Genomic DNA, 20,994 nt, shown 5'->3' with positions numbered 1-20,994 from the left:
GATGCTCCCGACAATGTTATCAATAATAATAATAAATTATAATGTTATTTATCCTAAGTCCCACTAAATACTTTTTTACGGTTTTCGGAGATGCCGAGGTGCTGGAAATTTGTCCCGCAGGAGTTCTTGTACGTGCCAGTAAATCTACCGGCACAAGGTTGAGCACCTTCAAGTACCACCAGTCTGAGATTCGAACCTGCCAAGTTGGAGTCAGAAGCCCAGCGCCTCAACCGTCTGAGCCACTCAGCCCAGCTGACAATATTATCATGTAAGACAAGCACTCGGGGACTTCTGCCTTAGAAATATAAGAAGCTTAGTTTTAGTTTGTTCTCTACGCAACAGTACAAAGGGCTTGCATACAGAGTATTATTTTCTTGACATACCATGCTTACTGGGAAAAAGTTGCTGCACGAGTGTCATTTTCAGCATGCATTCATCCAAAAGTGACCTAGGCTAAAGTCTACATTGACTAGAAAATTTTCCCTTCGTGGACCGGCTTCTATTAACGAAAGAACTAGCTCAGCTGCTAAAAGTAAGGTGCATTCATTATGGAGGAGACTCTGACATTGATAAACTACACAGTTCAAAAAAAATTAGGCGATGATGTTTGTAACGTCTGGTATGTGAACGTTAATTTGGTATAATGGGGTTACAATGGTCGTACAGCATTCCTTGAGACCTTAGCTACTCAGGGCATGTCAAATCGAAGTTATACTCCATCTGTAGGCGAAACCATGCATTAAAGTGCCAGGTGACCCCTCAAAACGAAGTGAATAGTGGTGCGTCCGTGTGTCGTTGTGAGGTATACAGACTAACGCGGTCATTTGAGCACGTTGTACGTAAACCAGCACGTCCCATGAGACATCTTAACGAGGTTCAAGTAGCAAGGGCCGTTACTTTCATCCAGGAAGGATGGACTTTTCGTCGTGTTGCTGTGGATCACGATGTCTCTCCGTCAGTTATTCACCGCTTGTGGAATCGCTACAATGAAACAGGCCAGTTCACAAGGAGGGTTGGACTTAGTCGTGGACGCATAACAACCCCACAGGATGACCGATATCTGACCATCTGTGACTTGCGGCGTCGTTCAGCAACTGCCAGAGAACTGCAACAAGACCGCAAGAGGGTCACTGGAGTCACGGTGTCTCACCAGACAGTAAGGAACAGGTTAAGAGAAGTGTCCTTATGACCCAGATGTCCTGTGCGAGTGCCACGTTTAATGCAGCAACATCGCGCAGCTCGCCTTCTGTTTGCCCGTACCCACGTCAACTGGCAACTTCGCCAATGGAGACTTGTATTCACAGACGAGTCCAGATTTCCCCTGACGCAGCGTGATGGACGTCAACGTGTATGGAGACGCCGTGGTGAGCAGTACATGCCAAATGTTGTCGAGGAAGGCGATCGATTCCGACAAGGTTCTGTGATGTGTGGGGTGGCATTAGTATTGATGGCCGTACGGATCTTGTCGTCGTCCGTGGTAATCTTACCGCTGCGAGGTAGATAGAGCAGATACTGCTACAGCATGTGTTGGTTGCTGCATACGGTGTTGGCCCTGAATTCGTACTCATGCACGACAATGCCAGGGCTCATGTAGCGCGCATCACCAGAGCTATCTTGCGAGAACTGGAATTCAAGAGATGGAATGGCTAGCAGTGAGTCCCGACCTTAATCCCATCGAGCATGTGTGGGATAGGCTTGACAGAAGTGTTCGTGGACGTCATGTTCTACCACAGACTCTCCAAGACCTCGAACAGGCTGCAATTGAAGAATGGGCCCTGATACCGCAACGTGACCTCCGTCGACTTATACGCAGCATGCCACGTAGGTGCCAAGCTGTGATAAATGCTCGTGGAGGATATACACCATACTGAAGCTCTCCAACTGTGAAAACATCCACCCTGGAGGACTGTTATCACTTTGTTTTCGCCCCCTATTTGGACATTTCCGTTTGTGTTACTTCTACGGTAAAGAATAATGGTTTAGTTGGTAATATACCTGGGTGTGAGGTATTGTTTTGTGGAGCATGACATACGTTCAAAAACATGTTCCCGTAATTTTTTTGAACTGTGTATATACAAATGATATGCTATTGAATTTTATTCCACACAACTTCCTCTGATATTTCAGGACCACAATGAATGAATCTAATCTCGTAATAAGGATAAATTACTACCGGTATACAAGTTTCAAGTCCAACCCTCTCAATCAGTTTCGCATATGAAGACGATAATAACTGCCATTACAGCTCCATTAAAGAGAACCACGCAAGAAACAAATATCGAGAAATTGCAGGGCTCTCTGAAATTGCCTATTCAAATCAACTCTTGTCATTATCGTATCATTCAGAGGACGTACACAAGCTGTTTCAAACTGACTTCGCTTCCGGGAAGGAATTATTCACAAAATGTCATCACTCAACATCCAATCTCATTTACATTCTTATATCACTATTAACCGTAGAACTATTAAGACTTATATCTAATGAGTAATAATTAAGTTCCGAATGTCAATATTGCAAATGGGAGACTCACCATTCCTCAAAAGGAGAAATGGAATATCGATGAGCTTTCATTCTAACATACAGCAAACCACAAATGAAAAATGCTGCACCTTTATCTAAGGACACCTTAATCATAAACCACCTCGAACTTATGAATGTGATGCTTGTCTTATAATCCTCTGTCGGTGGGGCCGGTAGCATACATCCACGGCATCCCCTGCCTGTCGTAAAAGGCGACTGAAACGGAAACCAGGGGCTCTGAACCTAAGTGCGTGGGTTGGCAACCACGGTTCCCCTAGCTGAGTCTGGCACTGTTCAACTTACTTGTATCAGGCTCCTCACTTTCACCTTTCTATCAGACGCCTATCGGTCAAATCTTGTTCTTTCCTGACCCCAACGGTATTTAAGTTTGCGAGGCCTAGGGTGTCTTTAATTTTCACGCCTTCCACGGTCCTTCGATTTCTTCCGCCGTTACCTCCATTCTTCGAACTATTGGACCTCTTCCTTTTCCCCTTCTGATTAGTACTGAGAGGATGGTTGCCTAGTTGCACTTCCAACTAAAACAATAAATGAAATGGCGTATGGCTTTTTTGTGATGGGAGTGTCCGAGGACATGTTCTTCTGACGCCCGTAGGCGAACTGAGTGTCGTGATGAGGATGAAATGATGATGAAGACGACACATAAGCCTACACTCAGCACCCATGCCAGCGAAATTAACCAATGATGGTTAAAATTCCTGACCCTGCCGAGTATCGAACCGGACCCCTATGTCCAAAGGCCAGCACGCTAACCATTTAGCCATGGAGCCGGACTACTAAAACAATCATCTCAACTATCACCAGTATTATAATCTGAGCTCTCGTGATCGCCCGCGTAGATATTGAAATAGATTGCTATCCTAATATTCGTCTGGGATAGAAATGGCAGCCACCGTTGGGGACAGAGGTAGAAACGAAGGTTAGCCAATGCTAGCACTGGAATTTGTAACTCAGGCCCTCAGAACGGTGCAGTGTTTCAGGTTTGACCGCTTAGGCGATAACGCCACGTCAGTGAGTGGAATGTACATAGGATGTGCAGAATTCTTATCCTTTGCGATACCCTTCATTATAACAATAAATAAATAAATAAATAAATAAATAAATAAATAAATAAATAAATAAATAAATAACAAAAAGGGCACTTCCCCTTACAACCACCACTACCATCACCACAAAAAGGTTCGAAAGCAGTATTTGTTTCTTGGAAAGTATGCTCAAGTGTTAAGAGGCTTTATGACCTGAAAAAATCAACGATGCCTACATTTAATGCCGTGCGCTCTCCAATTATGTAAGAGTAGAAACTTGCTGTGATTATTTCGACTTTACTTTCCAGTGGTAAATGATAGAACCGTATATTATTTTACCCCACGAGTTCCTATTCCATGACCAAACCCAAACAACTTCAGAGAGACCTACAGATGCTAAAATTCAGAAGTCGTAGAACTATTCAAATTTGAATCCCAACAATCACAGCGGCCAAGTGTGTTCTCAGATTTTTGTCATAACATTCACTCCTATAAAATGCGGATATGTTATCGTAATATTGAAATTCATAACACCCCATTCAGGCGGTGGTGGTGGTTATTGTTTTAGAGGAAGTAGGCTACAACTAGGCAACCGTCCTCTATACAGTATAACACTAATCAGAGAGAGAAAATGGAAGGGATCCGACACTTTAAAAAATTAAGATATCGTCCAAAGAAAGACAAGGGCCACGAAGAGCGTGAACATGAAAGACTCCCTTGCCCTCGAATGCTCTAATAGCGTCAGGGTCGGAAAAGAACAAAAGTTGACAAGAGGAGGTCGGACAGGATAGATTAAAGTGAGGAGCCTGGCACGAGTAAGTGGAAGCAATGCCAGAACTCAGCTAAGGGCCCTGTGTTCACCAACCCACGCTCCCAAAGTTCAGAGTCCCTGGAGCCCACCCGATTCAAAGCTAGTCCCAGATCACATTTTCCCACATAACTGCTGATACCTCTATAATGCAGACAATGGTTTACATACTTCAGAATATGATTCCCATGACCAATACCCTTTACCTGATATGTTCCAAAGTACAGCAAGACACGAACAAATGACCAAGCTTCAAGGCACTATCGCTATGGTGCGGTTAGAAATTTAAGTTTTAATTTTATAGAACAGAATAGAGTACTCCCATCCCCTAGTTCCGGATCTCCTGAACTAGGGAGAGAGCACTCTTTTATTGCAATTCATTAAGGTTTGATACATGCATTACATTTTCCTCTTATAATTATTTGACTATTACTACACCAAATATAATTGATTTTGCCCTAGACGTTAACAATGCTATATTGTCTAGGACAACTTGTATCTTTCCTTAGATTGTTTAAGCTTACTTCTGTGTCAAGTCATTTTGGAGTATCCTACCATTAACAACATGCCTTACTTATCGGCTGAATTATGAATAGAATAGCCTATAACGACAATTTATATATTACTACATTTGAAATTATTTTTAACCTACGAGTAATTATATTCATTATTCTAGGATCGCAGGCCTCTTATCAATCTTATCCATATCCTTCATCACTCTCGTTTGTATTTGTTTTGATGTTTTTAATTTCCTTTTTCCATTTACTTTTTAAAATACAAAAAATGTGCTATTCTTCCCAGTGAAACCCACTCTTTAATTAATATTTTAGCAAATTGTGTATTAATTTTACACGGTAAGCGTTTATAATTGAAAAAAGAAACTAAATTTGTAAGAAAAATCCAGATTCAATAACTTGTAAGAAATTAAGGTAAACGTATAATTTACTTGTGATGAAATTAAACTCTGTAAGACGCTTGTTTCCCTAGTTTTGAATGAAGTCTTACAGGCCAGAACAAAACTCCATTCTGGTCAGTTTATATCTCCTTTTTTCAGTAATATCTTTTAAACAAAGGAAACTTAGCGCTTCATGAAGTAGGCCATCATTTCGAAGGATATGTCCAAACCAACTCAAAAACGTCTGCTTCGGATCATAGCTGTTACATCAGGTTTATTGTCGATACTATAGTTCTATGTCCTCACAACAGCGGTTGTTATTTTCCTTTAGTGGACGAACAATTTTTCTCAGAATTTTATTTTCAAATGTGTTTCGTGACCGGCTGCTTTTCTTACTTATAACCCAATTTTCAGCACCATACGGTAGAATAACTACACCGGTTTCCAAAATTAAAGCAACACATAAAGAAACACACGAAGTGGATGAACATGCACCTCATTTGTTGGACGTAAGGAGTATTTATTGTATAAATAATAAACATAATATACACACAAACAATTTTTCGATCAAACAATAACAAAAAAACTTTTGTATTTCCTGAATTTAGTTTCAGTCGCATAATACCAACGAAACGGGTTACGCCTGCTTATCAGCCTATGGCGTTTGACCACCGCTGGCAACAATACAGGCCTGACAACGACGTGACATGCTGCGAATAACGTCATCAGGCATATTTTGCGGTATTACCTTACATCTTCCAGCAGAACAGCCAAAACTCCTAGAGCATTAGTGAGGACTAATCACGCGAAGCAACGTGCCAACCTAGAGCATCCCAAACATGCTCTATCGGATATAGGTCGGGAAAACAAGGAGGCCAATCCACGCAAGCAATACCTCCTATTTCCAGGAAGTCATCGACCAACTGTGCTCGGTGAGGACGGGCATTGTCGTCCGTCAGTAGAAAGTCCGGGCCCACAGTACCTCGGAATAATCGAACATGGGGTGTCAGGATCTTGTCGCGATACCTTCCAGCAACTTAATCTTATCGGTTTACCCGTACAACCTAATGGAGAAGTGTTCGTGGGGGTTATCGTTATGACTCCCACACCACTATACATCTACCTCCACATTGGTTTATTTCCACAATGCTGGAGACCCGAAATCGTGTTCCTGGTTCTCAAATGCGAAATGTTCACAAGTCACTCTCGAGACCGAACTTGGACTCACCCGTAAAGAGAAGCCCACTGTTCGTCTGTCCAGTTGACATGTTGGCGGCTCCACTCCAGACGTCGTCTGTACTCACGCGTCAGAGGTACACAAACATTAAGTCCTCGACAATAAAGGTATCTCGGCCTATGTCTTCTGTACGCTGTGTTGCCTCGATACAACTGTTCCAGTGGATGATGAGCTCCGATGCCAACTGTTCTTGCAGTATGACGGTGGGACCATTTTGTCCATTTGGCCAGAGAACGGTCCTGCTGTTCTGACGTCTTTTTACAATTTGCTTTACGTCACACCGACACAGATAGGTCTTATGGCGAACAGGAAAGGGCTACGAGTGGTCATAATTAAAGTACAGCCCCGGCATTTGCCTAATTATGAAAATTGAAAACCATCTTCAAGGCTGCCGACAGTGGGGTTCGAACCCACTATCTCCCGAATGCAAGCTCACAGCTGCGATACCCCAACCACACGGCCAACTCACTCGGTTGTTTCTCGGTCGCTCTGAGTCATCATTGCCCTAGACTGCAGGTTACAGTTTCGGATCTACAAACTACAGCCACATCCGAGAGAGAAGAGCACGATGTACCCATATCAGCTTTACGACCATTCATCCTACCGCACTCCACCGCAGGAGTCTTCCAGGCCTCTTCATACAATGATAAATGTTGAGTTAATACATGCTAAAGGAATTAACCGAATGCAGTTTAAATCCCCGATCTAGCCACTGCTTTGATAATCAGCCAAGGAGCCCGACTTCGTTCGATCACCATTATCTTACTAATTTATTATTTACTAGCTGATGTACCCGTGCTTCGCTACGGAATTCTGAGAAAGACTGCTTTCCCAACTGAAGTCAACATAGCTCATTACAATGAAATCAATAAGAATGTAGCGATTAAAAGCAATATTATCATATAAAATACTCGATCAAATAGAAACCGTTTTCTCACTTTTAACGAACAGTACTACGCTGCCGATCTAACAGCCCAAAGTTCCAGTGCTGGAATGACCAGGCCGCAGACAGCCGCGAACACTCCTCTACAACTACTAAAATGTTTTCATTCCTCCCCTGAAGACGGTGACGCCGTCTCTCAGGCCAGGGAGAAGGAGATGTGTGGAGAAGGTGGGAGGGGTGGCGGCTGTGGCCTATACTAGGAACTGTCCAGGCATTCGCCTTAGTCAGGAGAATGGAAAACCAGAGAAAACAATTCTCAGGACAGCCGACGGTGGGGACCAGCCCCTCTCCGTCTCCCGAATGCAAGAGGCGTAGAGCCACGGCAGAGCCAAGGCCACCCCTCCTCTGCTCGGTTGGTCAGTCGCAGTGCAGAGCCATCTGACCAGCCGAAACCCACTCTGCAATCGCCTCTGCTATTATCCCATTAAATGTGCACACGGCTCATTTTAATCCGTGCCTCAGAGTAGAGGTTGAATAGCTGGAATGCTATGATGAACCAGTGTGTTACGTACGGGCAGTATCAAAAAATGTATATGATGATAATTATGCTTGTTGTCTAGAGGGGGCTAACATCTAGGTCATCGGCCCCTAATGGTACGAAATGAGACGAAATGCAATGATAATTTAAAAGTACAAAATTCATCCACTGACCAGAATTCAAAACGTGGTGATGATGAATGAAGGAATGAATATGAATTTAAAACAATCACTGGATCCGACGCGCAATGCCTCACCTGACCAGCAACAATATTACGGACCAAGAGACAAAGCAAAATCCTGAATCGACGATGCTTGTTGTCTAAAGGAGTTCAATATCCATGTCAACGGTCCCTCATAATGGCACTTATCGCTAGTAAAGGAGAACCATGGTATTTCTCAGGTTGCAGTACTAATCAAAGGTAGCATAAACTCACGGTGTTCCAAACATTATGGTACTACTCACAAGCATTGTACGTCGTACAGGTAACGCAGACCTCTGGTGTATGTCACATAATGGCGAATCTCATAGGCAACCCAAACCCATAGTGTTCCTCACCTAGGTGCACTAATCACAGGCGCCGGTATTCCCGTGGTGTTCCGCATATAGTGGGTACTAATCATAGGCAACGAAGACTCACGGTGTAGCTCACATTGTGTTACTAACTACAGGCAACCCCCAAACTCGTGGTGTTTTTCACTTAATGGTACTAATCACAGGCAACGTAAGACCGTGATGTTCCACATTTAGTGGTAATAATCACAGGTACTGGAAACCCACAGTGAACCCTGCTCCTGCTACGAATCACAAAACTATTGAGTACCTAACAGAGTGTACTCGCAAGTAAAGGCGACCCCTTGGTGTTCCCCGCATGATGGTACTAATCACAACCAGTTTCATGGTTCTGATGCAATCATCCCTTGGTTTCCCCTTTTAGTCTCCTCTTACAACAGACAGGGGATATCGTGGGTGTATTCTTCGTCTGCATCCCCCACCCACAGGGGGTAGACAAAGAGAAAAAAAGAAAAAGGTAGCGATCCGTCACTTCGAAAAATGAAGTAACGGACGAAGAAAGGCAAGGGCCACGAAGGGTGTGAAAATGAAAGACTCCCTAGGCCTCGAGTGCTCTAATACCGTCGGGGTCAGAAAAGAACAAGAGTTGACCATGGGAGGTCGGGTAGGATAGATGAAAGCGAGGAGCCTGGCACAAGTAAGTGGAAGCTATGCCAGGACTCATCTGAGGGTCCCATGGTCGCCAACCCGTGCTCCCAAGTTAAGAGCAGCTAAGGGCCCTTTTTAGTCACCTCTTGCGACAGGCAGGGGATACGCCCCCATTTCCGTGATTTTGTTATACATATCCCTTTTTATCGATTATATATACTTTAATGGTGACTGCTCAGCCCGAAGATTGGTTGTTTTCCTTGCATTAATTTTGAGGTTCCATTTGCGCATTAATTTTGAGGCTCCATTGGTCTAAAGTTTCTGCTAGTATGTTTATCATTCTCTGCGTACTTTCGCCTGTTTCTGCCAGTACGGCAATATCATCAGCAGTCCGACTCGTTGGCTGAACGGTCAGCGTACTGGCCTTCGGTTCAGAGGATCCCGGGTTCGATTCCCGGCCGGGTCGTGGATTTTAACCTTAATTGGTTAATCCAATGGCACGGGGACTGGGTGTATGTGTTGTCTTCAGCATCATTTCATCCTCATCACGACGCGCAAGTCGCCTACAAATAGAAAGACCTGCACCTGGCGAGCCGAACCAGTCGTGGGTTATCCCGGCACTAAAAGCCATACGACATTTCATTTTTTTCATCAGCAAATCTTATAGAATGTACTTGTTCACGATTAATTTTGATCCCATCTGTTTTCACTTTCATGACTGTGATAGCGTCTTCGATGAACATATCGAACAGATAAGGAGAGAGTGGATATCCTTGCCTAACTCCTATTCTTATTTTGGCAATTCTCTTGGTCCAATTGATTTCAAAATCAATATTCTGCATTCTGTATAAATTTAGTATGTGTGTCTATCCTTCCAAAAATTCCTGCTTTTTTTACGGTAAGGAAAAAGCTGTTTCCAGTGGACTTGGTCAAAAACTTTCTCTAAGTCGATGATGGTCACGTCCTATATTCCTCAAGTCTTCTCTCCAGATTGAAATGAAGTTCCAGAATTGCTTCCCTAGTACCCCTCCCTGATTGAAAACCATACTGGTCATTATAGATATACTGTTCTAACTTTCCTTTAATTCTATTCTTGATGATGTTGAGCAGTGTTTTTGAAGCATGAGACAGGAAAGTGATAGTTCAATAACCTGAACAGTATGTAGCATTTTTATTTTTTTGGTATTACAACAGTTCTGCTTTTATTGAAATAAATAAGGAGGAACTATACCATTCTCATAGCAATCCGATACAAGCTGAAAAAGGCAACGTTTCATATCGTCACCCGACTGTTTAAGAAGTTATGCCGGTATGTTATCTGAACCGGGTGCTTTCTTTTCCTGGAGAATGTGTTGTGCTGCATTAAACTCGGACGGTGTGACTAAGGGACCCTTTCTACATTAGTCTATCCCATGTTCTTTTTCAATGTAGCTGGTTGTATTACATAATTTCCTTCGTATAGGTCTTCAATGAAGAATTCTTTCCAACAATGACAAATTTCTTCGGTGTTAAAACGGGAGGTTTCTCATTTTATCATTGACTAAGGAGCGTTTGATTTTGGGTTTGCGTTGTAGGATCCTGATATTGAAATATGCCTTTTCCACATGTCGTCTGAACATGTCCTTTTCAATAATCTCACGTGTTTCCTGCATCCAGTTCTCCCCGATTCGTAACACTTTCTTGTGATCTGATTTCTAATTTCTTTGCACATTTCTTTATTCCCTACTCTCCTCTACTTATTCCTTTCAAGAATAAGGTTTATGATTTTATGAGTCACTCATTTTATGAGCAACTGGAGATAATGCACGATATCAGATTGATTATATATTAGTCAGGTGGTGGTGATTATTGTTCTAAGAGGAAGTATAACTAGGCAACCATCCTCTTTTATAACACTAATCAGAGAGAAAAAAATGAAAGGCTGTTCGTAGTTTACATGGATCATCTGCTGAAAGGTATAAAATGGCAGGGAGGGATTCAGTTAGGTGGAAATGTAGTAAGCAGTTTGGCCTATGCTGACGACTTGGTCTTAATGGCAGATTGTGCCGAAAGCCTGCAGTCTAATATCTTGGAACTTGAAAATAGGTGCAATGAGTATCGTATGAAAATTAACCGCTCGAAGACTAAATTGATATCAGTAGGTAAGAAATTCAACAGAATTGAATGTCAGATTGGTGATACAAAGCTAGAACAGGTAGATAATTTCAAGTATTTAGGTTGTGTGTTCTCCTAAGATGGTAATATAGTAAGTGAGATTGAATCAAGGTGTAGTAAAGCTAATACAGTGAGCTCGCAGTTGCGATCAGCAGTATTCTGTAAGAAGGAAGTCAGCTCCCAGACGAAACTATCTTTACATCGGTCTGTTTTCAGACCAACTTTGCTTTACGGGAGCGAAAGCTGGGTGGACTCAGGATATATTATTCATACGTTAGAAGTAACAGACATTAAAGTAGCAAGAATGATTTCTGGTACAAACAGGTGGGAACAATGGCAGGAGGGTACTCGGAATGATGAGATAAAGGCTTATTTTTTTTGCTAGTTGCTTTACGTCGCACCGACACAGATAGGTCTTACGGCGACGATGGGATAGGAAAGGCCTAGGAGTTGAAAGGAAGCGACCGTGGCCTTAATTAAGGTACAGCCCCAGCATTTGCCTGGTGTGAAAATGGGAAATCACGGAAAACCATCTTCAGGGCTGCCGATAGTCGGATTCGAACCTACTATCTCCCGGATGCAAGCTCACAGCCGCACGCCTCTACGCGCACGGCCAACTCGCCCGGTAAAGGCTAATTTAGGAATGAACTCGATGGATGAAGCTGTGCGCATAAACCGGTTTCGGTGGTGGGGTCATGTGAGACGAATGGAGGAGGATAGGTTACCTAGGAGAATAAATAACTCTGCTATGGAGGGTAAGAGAAGTAGAGGGAGACCAAGACGACGATGGTTAGACTCAGTTTCTAACGATTTAAAGATAAGAGGTATAGAACTAAATGAGGCCACAACACTAGTTGCAAATCGAGGATTGTGGCGACGTTTAGTAAATTCTCAGAGGCTTGCAGACTGAACGCTGAAAGGCATAACAGTCTATAATGATAATGTAATGTATGTATGTATGTATGTATGTATGTATGTATGTATGTATGTATGTATGTTCGATCTACATTTCTTTCAAGATGATTGTTCCTTGTCACAGAACTCTACAGACAAGTTCTATGATTAATATTTGCATTTTGTATGAAGTGGAAGTTGCGCTGATGCAATTATAATCAATTAACACCTATTTAATCATTTTAGGTAAAATACTTCCTTGGACAACACAGAGTGCAAGAGTTAAGACTGGCCAAGGAAGATTATGGGGAATGAAATTGCAAGAAAGAAGGAATAAACAGAGTGCACGTTTGGCTTCACGAATTGAGTCAGGAATATATTACAAATTTATACGGTACTCTCAATGTCTGAACGATGACAAGCACTGATTAATGCCCATGGAGGACTCGTTAAGTATTAATGATAACAGCACAATCATATGAGGTAGCTGGTTACTTGCAGAACTGAAAACTATAATATTATATAATGTTGAATTATTAATATTGTGTGTGTTTCTAACAACACTAAAGAAAAAAGGAAAAAAAGACGTTTACTGTCAGACTCAAACACCATTTTCTTTTCAGTGAGTGTAAAACTGCTGTATTATTTTTTTATTATTTTTAGAAATTGGTAGAATGAACGAAATAAAATCCCTAAAAGGCAATGCCTTCATTCATTCCAAGTATGAAAAGGAAGAAATCAAACAAACTTTGCTGGTTAGGTTCGAATCCCGGTCCATCTTGGATTGAGATATTAATCTTAGAAATTACGTGGCGTCAGAAATGGCATCCGGCTTTCAATCCCCGGCCAAAACCAAAATGAGCCTGGGTGGCTCCAGCGATCCCAGAAATAACGGGGATAAGCTGAAGGAAGTATTCAAGAAATATACCGTAATGAAAATATAAAATTTGGAAGGTGATGCAATATTTTTTTCCACCACTGTAGCATCACAACTGGAATATCGAAATTGGCCGACAGGCTGCCTAGATGGTGGTGGTGATATTTACTCATAGAAAGCGATGCCAACGGTTTTTTTTTTTTTTTTTTCATGTTTCGAATCATCATTTTCGGAATATGTTTTTATAGTAATTCTCCTGCATGTACAATGTACAGGGACGAAATGAAATGAGTTCTAGGAGATCTGTCCACGGTCATTCGCGAGCGTTTCAGCTTCCTTCCAGGATATCGTCGTTGCGCCTGGCAAAATCGCTATGCGAAATATTTCAGCTTAGAATTTTGACCGGTAAGGTTATGTCAGCTAAGGTTATAGTGTGCAGTTAAATCACGGACCAGCAGCTTCCATACTTCACAGCCAAAAATAAGACAGACTTCGGTGAAAGCTACGTTTTCTCTGGCCTACATCAAAAGAGAGATGCAAAAATACGGCATCCCTCAAAAAACAGCAACAGGCTATGAAGCAATGGCGCTTTGGTATAGTTAATAATAATAATAATAATAATAATAATAATAATAATAATAATAATGTTTTTGGCTTTACGTCCCACTACTTTTACGGTTTTCGGAGGTGCCGGAATTTAGTCCCCCAAGAGTTATTTTGCGTGCCAGTAAATCTACCGACACGAGGCTGACGTATTTGAGCACCTTCAAATACCACCGGACTGAGCCAGGATCGAACCTGCAAGATGGGTTCAGAAGGCCAGCACCTCAACCATCTGAGTCACTCAACCCGGCTTGGTATAGTTACATTCCACACGCAATGTTCGTTACCTCATCTTAAATAACTGTACTGTTCACCTTACTCGACTTTGTACATAGAATCCTGTCTCACTAGGTCTGAAGTTCAAACTCACAAAATAAGATATCGGAAGGTGACAGACACTAAGGCTATGAGACATGGCGCTTTGATATAGTTACGTTGCACACGTAATGTTCGTTACCTCATCTTGAATAACTGGACTGTTTACAGTACTCGACTTCATGTATATAAGTTACAGGAAACTCTCGGTTATCCGGGCTAATCATCGGACAAATTCGCATGGATAACTGATAATATTTGCTTTACGTCCCACTAACTACTACTTTACGGTTTTCGGAGACACCGAGGTACCGGAATTTAGACTCGCGAGAGTTCTTTTACGTGCGAGTAAATCTACCGACACGAGGCTGACGTATCTGAATAGCTTCAAATACCACCCAATGAGTCACGATAGAACCTGCTAAGTCAGAAGGCCAGCGCCTAAACCGTCTGAGCCACTCAGCCCGGTCGTGGATGACTGAAAACACGGATAATACATTGAGAATTTAATGAACTACGAAACTTATAATAATACAGAACATACAATGTATGTTCAGTCTTCAGCCCTAAGGTTGGTTGGATCCTCAACAGCTCTGCCATCAGCTGTCATAGATGGCCTAGGCATCACTGAAGAGGCGTACTAGGTGAGGAGTAAGATAATTTCCCGTTGCTTTCCTCACCGAGCCAGAAGCTGCTATCACATATCAGTCTGCCAGGTCCACTGAAATGCAGCAACATTTTCACACCATTCATAGCAGGGTCTGGCTGCAGAAGGAATGACATTACTAGCATCGCTCATACCTCAGTCACTTTCATATTGTCAGAGTCAAGGATAAGGCAGAGACGATCAATGAAAGTAACAAAATTGCTCACTGTTTTAAAATGCAATAATGTCAAACAATTAACACATTCAATGACCACTTTTATCAATAAAGAGGCCAACATAAAAAATACGTCTATTATTGGTAAAGCACTTGAGGTAGTACAAAAAGTGTACAAAACGTCATTTTTTGTCGTTTGGCGAAAAATAATCAGTAGTGTTCCTTTGCTTTCGAGATGTTTCAACGTGCAACAAAATCACTAATTAAAATTTCCCTGTTCAACATAATCTAAGAATTTCAAGCGCTCAGTTCACGTGTGTTCAAAATGCCGTGATAAAATAAAGTAACAATACAATAAACCTTGGAGGTGTACGAATAATCAGCACCAGGATAATCGGGAGTTTTCTGTATATAGAACCCTTTTCCACCAATCTCATTAATTAAAGGAAAGAGAACGCACAGAACAAACGCACTACATGTCAAAACCTCAGCATCCGTCTGCTAGATTGTTAGCCCAAAGGCTGGTAGGGTCATCGAACACAACCAACAAAAAATGTCATACAGTTATAGGCAAACCGCAAAAACCGATGGTGGTGCGAAAATGAAGTGTTCTAGAAAAGACGAGGAATGAGGTAGTTCCTTCATTGGACCAGAAAATGCTACTACAGCCTAATAGTGCTAATGCAGCCACGCTATAGTGCCATATCCTCGCAGAACGTAGGCGATCAGTAGCATGATCTATTGTTTGGTCGTAAATGTTCTGAACAGAGTAAGCTTTGTCAACCCAAACCATGGCTCAAATTGCCGAGCCACGATGTCCTACTTCTCCCCGGACCACGTTTTCCATTAATTTTCCCTTGGAGTATTACTTGCAGAAGGTGGTATTTACCGTTCCGCATCATATGACCAAAATATTCTAGCTTCCTTCTCTTCATGGTAGTGAGAAATTCTGGTTCTTTGTTTATACGGTGCAAAACTTCTATAATGGTCATTTTAGCTGTCCAAGGTATCTTCACCATCCTTCCGTACATCCACATTTCAAATGATTGCAAAATCTTGCACACTATCTCAGTTAGTGTCCATGCCTCAATGCCGGATAACAGAATGCTGAAAACGTAGCACCGGAGTAGTCGTGTCCGCAGTGTAATGGAAAGGTCACGGCTTGTCAAAAGTGTTCTTAAAGTCTCTGAAAAGAAGTTCTGGCTTGCTCAATTCTGCATCGGATCTCATGAGCAAGGTCCCAGTCATCACTGATGTGACATCCCAGGTATTTAAATGTTGCCACTCTTGCGATCTGGTCCTTTGCTGCTGTGAGATTACCTCGAATGCCATTTTCTTTCCTCCTTATAACCATCCACTTGGTCTTCTTTGCATTAAGCCTCAAGCCCATGACGCTGCTGGCTTCAGTGACAGCATTAAATAGTTCCTGTGGATCATGGAGATTGGTTGCAAGTAGCACAGTGTTATCGGCAACACCGTTTCGAAATTAGTTAACTCAACAACAGTTCTTGCATGGAGAACAGCAGGGTGCTAAAAATCGTTCTGGTCTGGTGATATAGGCCTTGCGTTACTGAAAAAATACACCTCTTAATGATCCTGTACCTGACGGCCGCTTTCCTGATAGGTATTACGATTCTGAATAGTGCCGCATGACAGCTGAAATTTCTTAACAGGCAGCGAATAACGTTACGAGAGAGGGGATTACCGTCAGCGGTCTATTACATACATACATATCTTTATTGCCCAACCATAGTACATACCATCGGTTTATAGGTAATAAAGAAAATACGCCACTACTCCTCTCCTAAACCTAAATTACAATCTACTACAACTACCACCATCATCCCACACGTGTGCGGATAGCCAGCACACTTGCAAGATGTCAGCTGTCTATTGTTATAATTTTTGGGACAGGAAGGTGGCTGGAAGTATGCGTATTTGTATGACTGACGTAAGTATCCTTGGACATATTTTTTTATTCCTCTTTCCAAGACTTGCAGGTTGAAAACTTTTCTGGTAATCATTCGATCTCAGTTGACTTTTACCAATGCTTAAATAACATGTGCTATACCGGTACTGTAGGCACATCTTACTTTTTTGTTGTTGTTGTTGTTGCTATTTTGCTTTACGTCGCACCGACCCAGATAGGTCTTATGGCGACGATGGGATAGGAAAAGCCTAGGAGTTGGAAGGAAGCGGCCGTGACCTTAATTAGGGTACAGCCCCAGCATTTGCTTGGTGTGAAAATGGTAAACCACGCAAAACCATCTTCAGGGCTGCCGACAGTGGGATTCGAACCCACTATCTCCCGGATGTAGGCACATCTTACTAGGCCCAATATTCCGTGCATAAATCTTGCTTTTTAACGACATATACAGTAATAGTCCTAGGGAGTCCTTCACTTTCCCACTGCCTTTGGTTCCATAGTTATCTTGATATGGATGCCCTTTAAACTGAATTATCAATCATGAAGAAACGTTCAGTCTACTTCGTGAAGTATGAAGGAAACTACTCTCACTTTCAAGACAGCCGCCATATTCCAGGATCGACCCACTAACAATAATAATAATGTGTGTATGCTCAGTCCTCAGCCCTAAGGCTGGTTGGACCTTCAACAGCTCCGCCATCAGCTGTCATAGATGGCCTAGGCATCACTGAAGAGGCATACTGCGGAAATTATGAGTGAGGTATTTCCCATTGCTTTCCTCACAGAGCCAGAAGTTGCTATTACATATCAGTCTGCCAAGCCTACTGAAATGCTTGCACCAACAAACCCTATGAGCATCATTTTCACACCATTCATAGCAGGGACTGGCTGCATAAGGAATAATAATATTGGTCTTACGTCCCACTAACAACGTTTACGGTTTTCAGAGACGCTGAGGGGTCGGAAATTTGTCCCTCGGTAGTTCTTTTACGTGTAGACGGGGCTGAGATCTGAGCACCTTCAAGTATCACCGGACTGAGCCACGATCGAACCTGCCAACTTGGACTCAGAAAGCCAGCGCCTTAACCGTCTGGGTCAATCAGCCCTGCAACCAACCCACTAATAGCTGGTCTCTCATTTGAATCAAAGGTCTCGATTCGGAGAGTAACAACAGTTGGATTTCAATTTGAACACTATAAATATAACAATAGCTACAAATCACCATAAAGGATCACACAAGATGGTTTACGTCGCTCCGACACATATAGGTCTTATGGCAGCCATGGGATACAGAAAAGGGCTAGGAGTGAGAAGGAAGCGGCCGTGGCCTGAAGGTCCCCAGGATTTGCCTGGTGTGAAAATGGGAAACCATGGAAAACCCTTTTCAGGGCTGCCAACAGTGGCGTTCGAACCCACTAACCGCACGGCCAATTCGCTTGATAATAAAGGATCAGTTTATTAGTTCCCACAGATTAAAATAATTAACAACAGCTACTTCATCATGATCTAAAGGCTACACCTAACCGATACAACCATTCCTATATATCATTAGCTGCCCTCTTTAATATGACGTAATTCGTATATCCCATTATTTTTTCTATAGGCTATCAGTCGAGCAGGATTTCCGTGGTCATCCCTAACCTGACCGAGGATCGAACCCGGGGCCTCCGGGTGAGAGACAGGTACGCTACCCCCAGACCGCGGAGCCGACGATAAGTTACTTAGGCCTACTGATGATTAAATTATGTACAAACAGACTTCAACACTCCATTTTCAAAGGTAAATGGATTAATGTATTGGAGAACTTTCTACCAAGTGAAAACAAATATTCTCAGTAGTGGTACTGATTATTTAATTCACCACTTGAAAAAGAACAATGAAGCAAGCTTACAACAAATTTGTGCTTATCTTGCTTTATTTAAGAATCTGACACAACTGCCCGCGACTACTCAAATATCACTACCTACTTTTAAATTTGTGCAATAACATAAAATATGTAATAAATTAGCTTTGAGCCTTTGCTAGCGAGTGTACCACTATGTCTTCTAGTTTGGGCTAGAATAAATATGTTACTTTCATTGACCTGTCTCTGTCTCATCGTTGACTTGACAATATGAAAGTGACCACGGTACAAGCGATGCTAGTAACACCATTCCTTATGTAGCCAATCCCTGTTATGAATGTTGTGAAAATATCGTTCACAGGGTCGGTCGGTGGTCTTGGCGGACTGATATGTAATAGCAACTTCTGACTCGGTGAGGAATGCAACGGGAAACTACCTCACTCCTCATTTCCCTAGTATGCCTCTTCAGTGACGCCTAGGCTATGACAGCTGTTGAGGATCAAACCAACCTTCGGGCTGAATACCAAACAAACAAACAAACAAACAAACAAACATACAAATAAGCTTTGTTCCTGGTTTAAATTTCATGTAAATCGAGGAGTCGAACTAGAGAGAATACATATCAAGATGATAGGAAGAGGATATATGAACTCAACCTTCAGCTCCAATAAACTTTTAATTAAGTAAACCTGGAGTCTGCCGAAGGTACTACTAAAAGAATTACAGGTTGACAGATCAGTTAGTTGTTTAGATACGAACACACACAGGTCATTAAAATGGGCGTGCGTTGAAACATCATTTACGTCTGTGTGATTAGGCGTACCGTACTAACTTTTATGTCCTGGAATTGTTCCCAGAGTGGAATATGAGCTAAAGAATTGTATCCGTAATACTTTCAGTATACAACTGTGTCAGTATATGTGACAAAAATATGTAGAAATGTCATCAACAGTCCAAGGTTATGTTTCTCCCGTGTAGATCTTACGAACATAAGGATCGAGAAACAAGCACTTTATTACGATAGCACAGAACTATTTCGTTTTCATTAAGATGCCATCAACACAAAATAGGACAAAACATGTAGGTTTATACAGAGTTAACTCACCAGATTTGATACATTGGACAGCTTCGCAGGTTTCGTTTACCCATTTTGGTTCGCGGTTTAGCGGTTGTGAAGGTTCCGGAGTATACGTATAATACGTTCGCGGATTATTCACTCGAGAAGTGACGGCGACAGCAGCACTTCTACTTAACGAACCGGTAAATATCGATGACACTGCAGATATTCTTTGAACAGCGCCAGCCATTTTAAAAATTGTACTTTCTTTCGTTCGGATACAGCTATACAAAAGCAAAACACGGAGCAACAAAAAGATATTTCACTTTTAAAAACACACGTCGGCAATTTTCAAACAGTCCACAGCCTACACTGGTACAGTTCGTTCTCGCCTCCCCGTTGCTAACCGAAGACTAAGAATATAAACACGCGAGCTGCAGGCCTACTGCAAACCACGGAATACGTATCTGGCTACAAGGGGCTGGCTGCTACTGACTTCAAGCGAAGTTCCTGCTCGCCAGCTGAGATAGTGGCGACAAGCGGGGAATATCAGAATCAACAGCTAAATAGCACGGCCGACCGAATCCCTGGCTGCGCTACTTATAAAGCACTGCCTTCGTAATATACAGGCCGTACTATAGAAAGCGCGCCAAGCCTATTAGCTGATCAATTGAGGCGAGCTAAGTGAATGCAAATACAGTAGAGACAATACGCGACACTTACGGATTTAGCCTTGCTAAAATGGCAGATAATTCGACGGTGGCGCTCCTAGTGACTTGACCTGAAAAATTGCGCTAAATTCAAATATCAATGGAAATGTATATACGGAAATGGATAAATAAATTACGTCTAGAAAGAAAGTGTCATTGAGATATTAACATCGAAGTTGCTAAAGCAATTCTGGATAAATAAATGAAGAATTATTTAAAAAGGTTATTATTCAAAGACTGAAATTAGGCATATAAACAAGATGTGAAATGGACTGCTGTGAAATGGCTTGATCTTTCATTTATGCATTACTTTTTTAGCTTTAGCATTCCTGCCTGAACTCTTAAGGTTCAATTTGTCTTTTTTTCTCATTTAAAAACATTGTATCACCACATTAAGACACTTGTCAATAAAAATATCGGCACATTCCTTACACACACGATGCAATGAATTAACATTTAATAGCTGGACAATTTTCCTCTTCACAAGAAGCCTACTAACAAAAAGAAAATCTATAAAATCCCGGCTTTAATCTGAGAAGAGGGATAAAAGAAAGAAAAGTATGAAAATGTTATCGATAGTGATGCTTTGAGGAATATTTACGTACAATTAGAGTAAAAATGTAACATACCCTTGGCTGTATAGCCGAGGATTTTTAAAGTCGCTGGCCTGGAAATTATCTGAACAGATCGTATAATTTGTATATAAA

At 42.0% G+C, this 20,994-nt stretch overlaps 1 protein-coding gene across 1 annotated transcript in view; it reads right to left on the bottom strand.

The window, feature by feature from the left end:
- LOC136877402 (4-hydroxybutyrate coenzyme A transferase) overlaps positions 1-20,078 on the bottom strand; it is a 231,767-nt gene extending 211,689 nt beyond the window's left edge. The window contains exon 1 of the mRNA XM_067151409.2: positions 19,626-20,078. Coding sequence (XP_067007510.1) covers positions 19,626-19,827 — 202 coding nt within the window. The 5' untranslated portion in view covers positions 19,828-20,078. The remainder of the gene's footprint in view (positions 1-19,625) is intronic.
- Between the last annotated feature and the right edge of the window lie 916 nt (positions 20,079-20,994).

The sequence above is a fragment of the Anabrus simplex genome, chromosome 7 (assembly GCF_040414725.1).
Source record: "Anabrus simplex isolate iqAnaSimp1 chromosome 7, ASM4041472v1, whole genome shotgun sequence".
Classification (NCBI taxonomy): Eukaryota; Metazoa; Arthropoda; class Insecta; order Orthoptera; family Tettigoniidae; genus Anabrus; species Anabrus simplex.
Note: the sequence above shows the minus strand (reverse complement) of the source record. Positions and strands in the feature narration are given on the sequence as shown.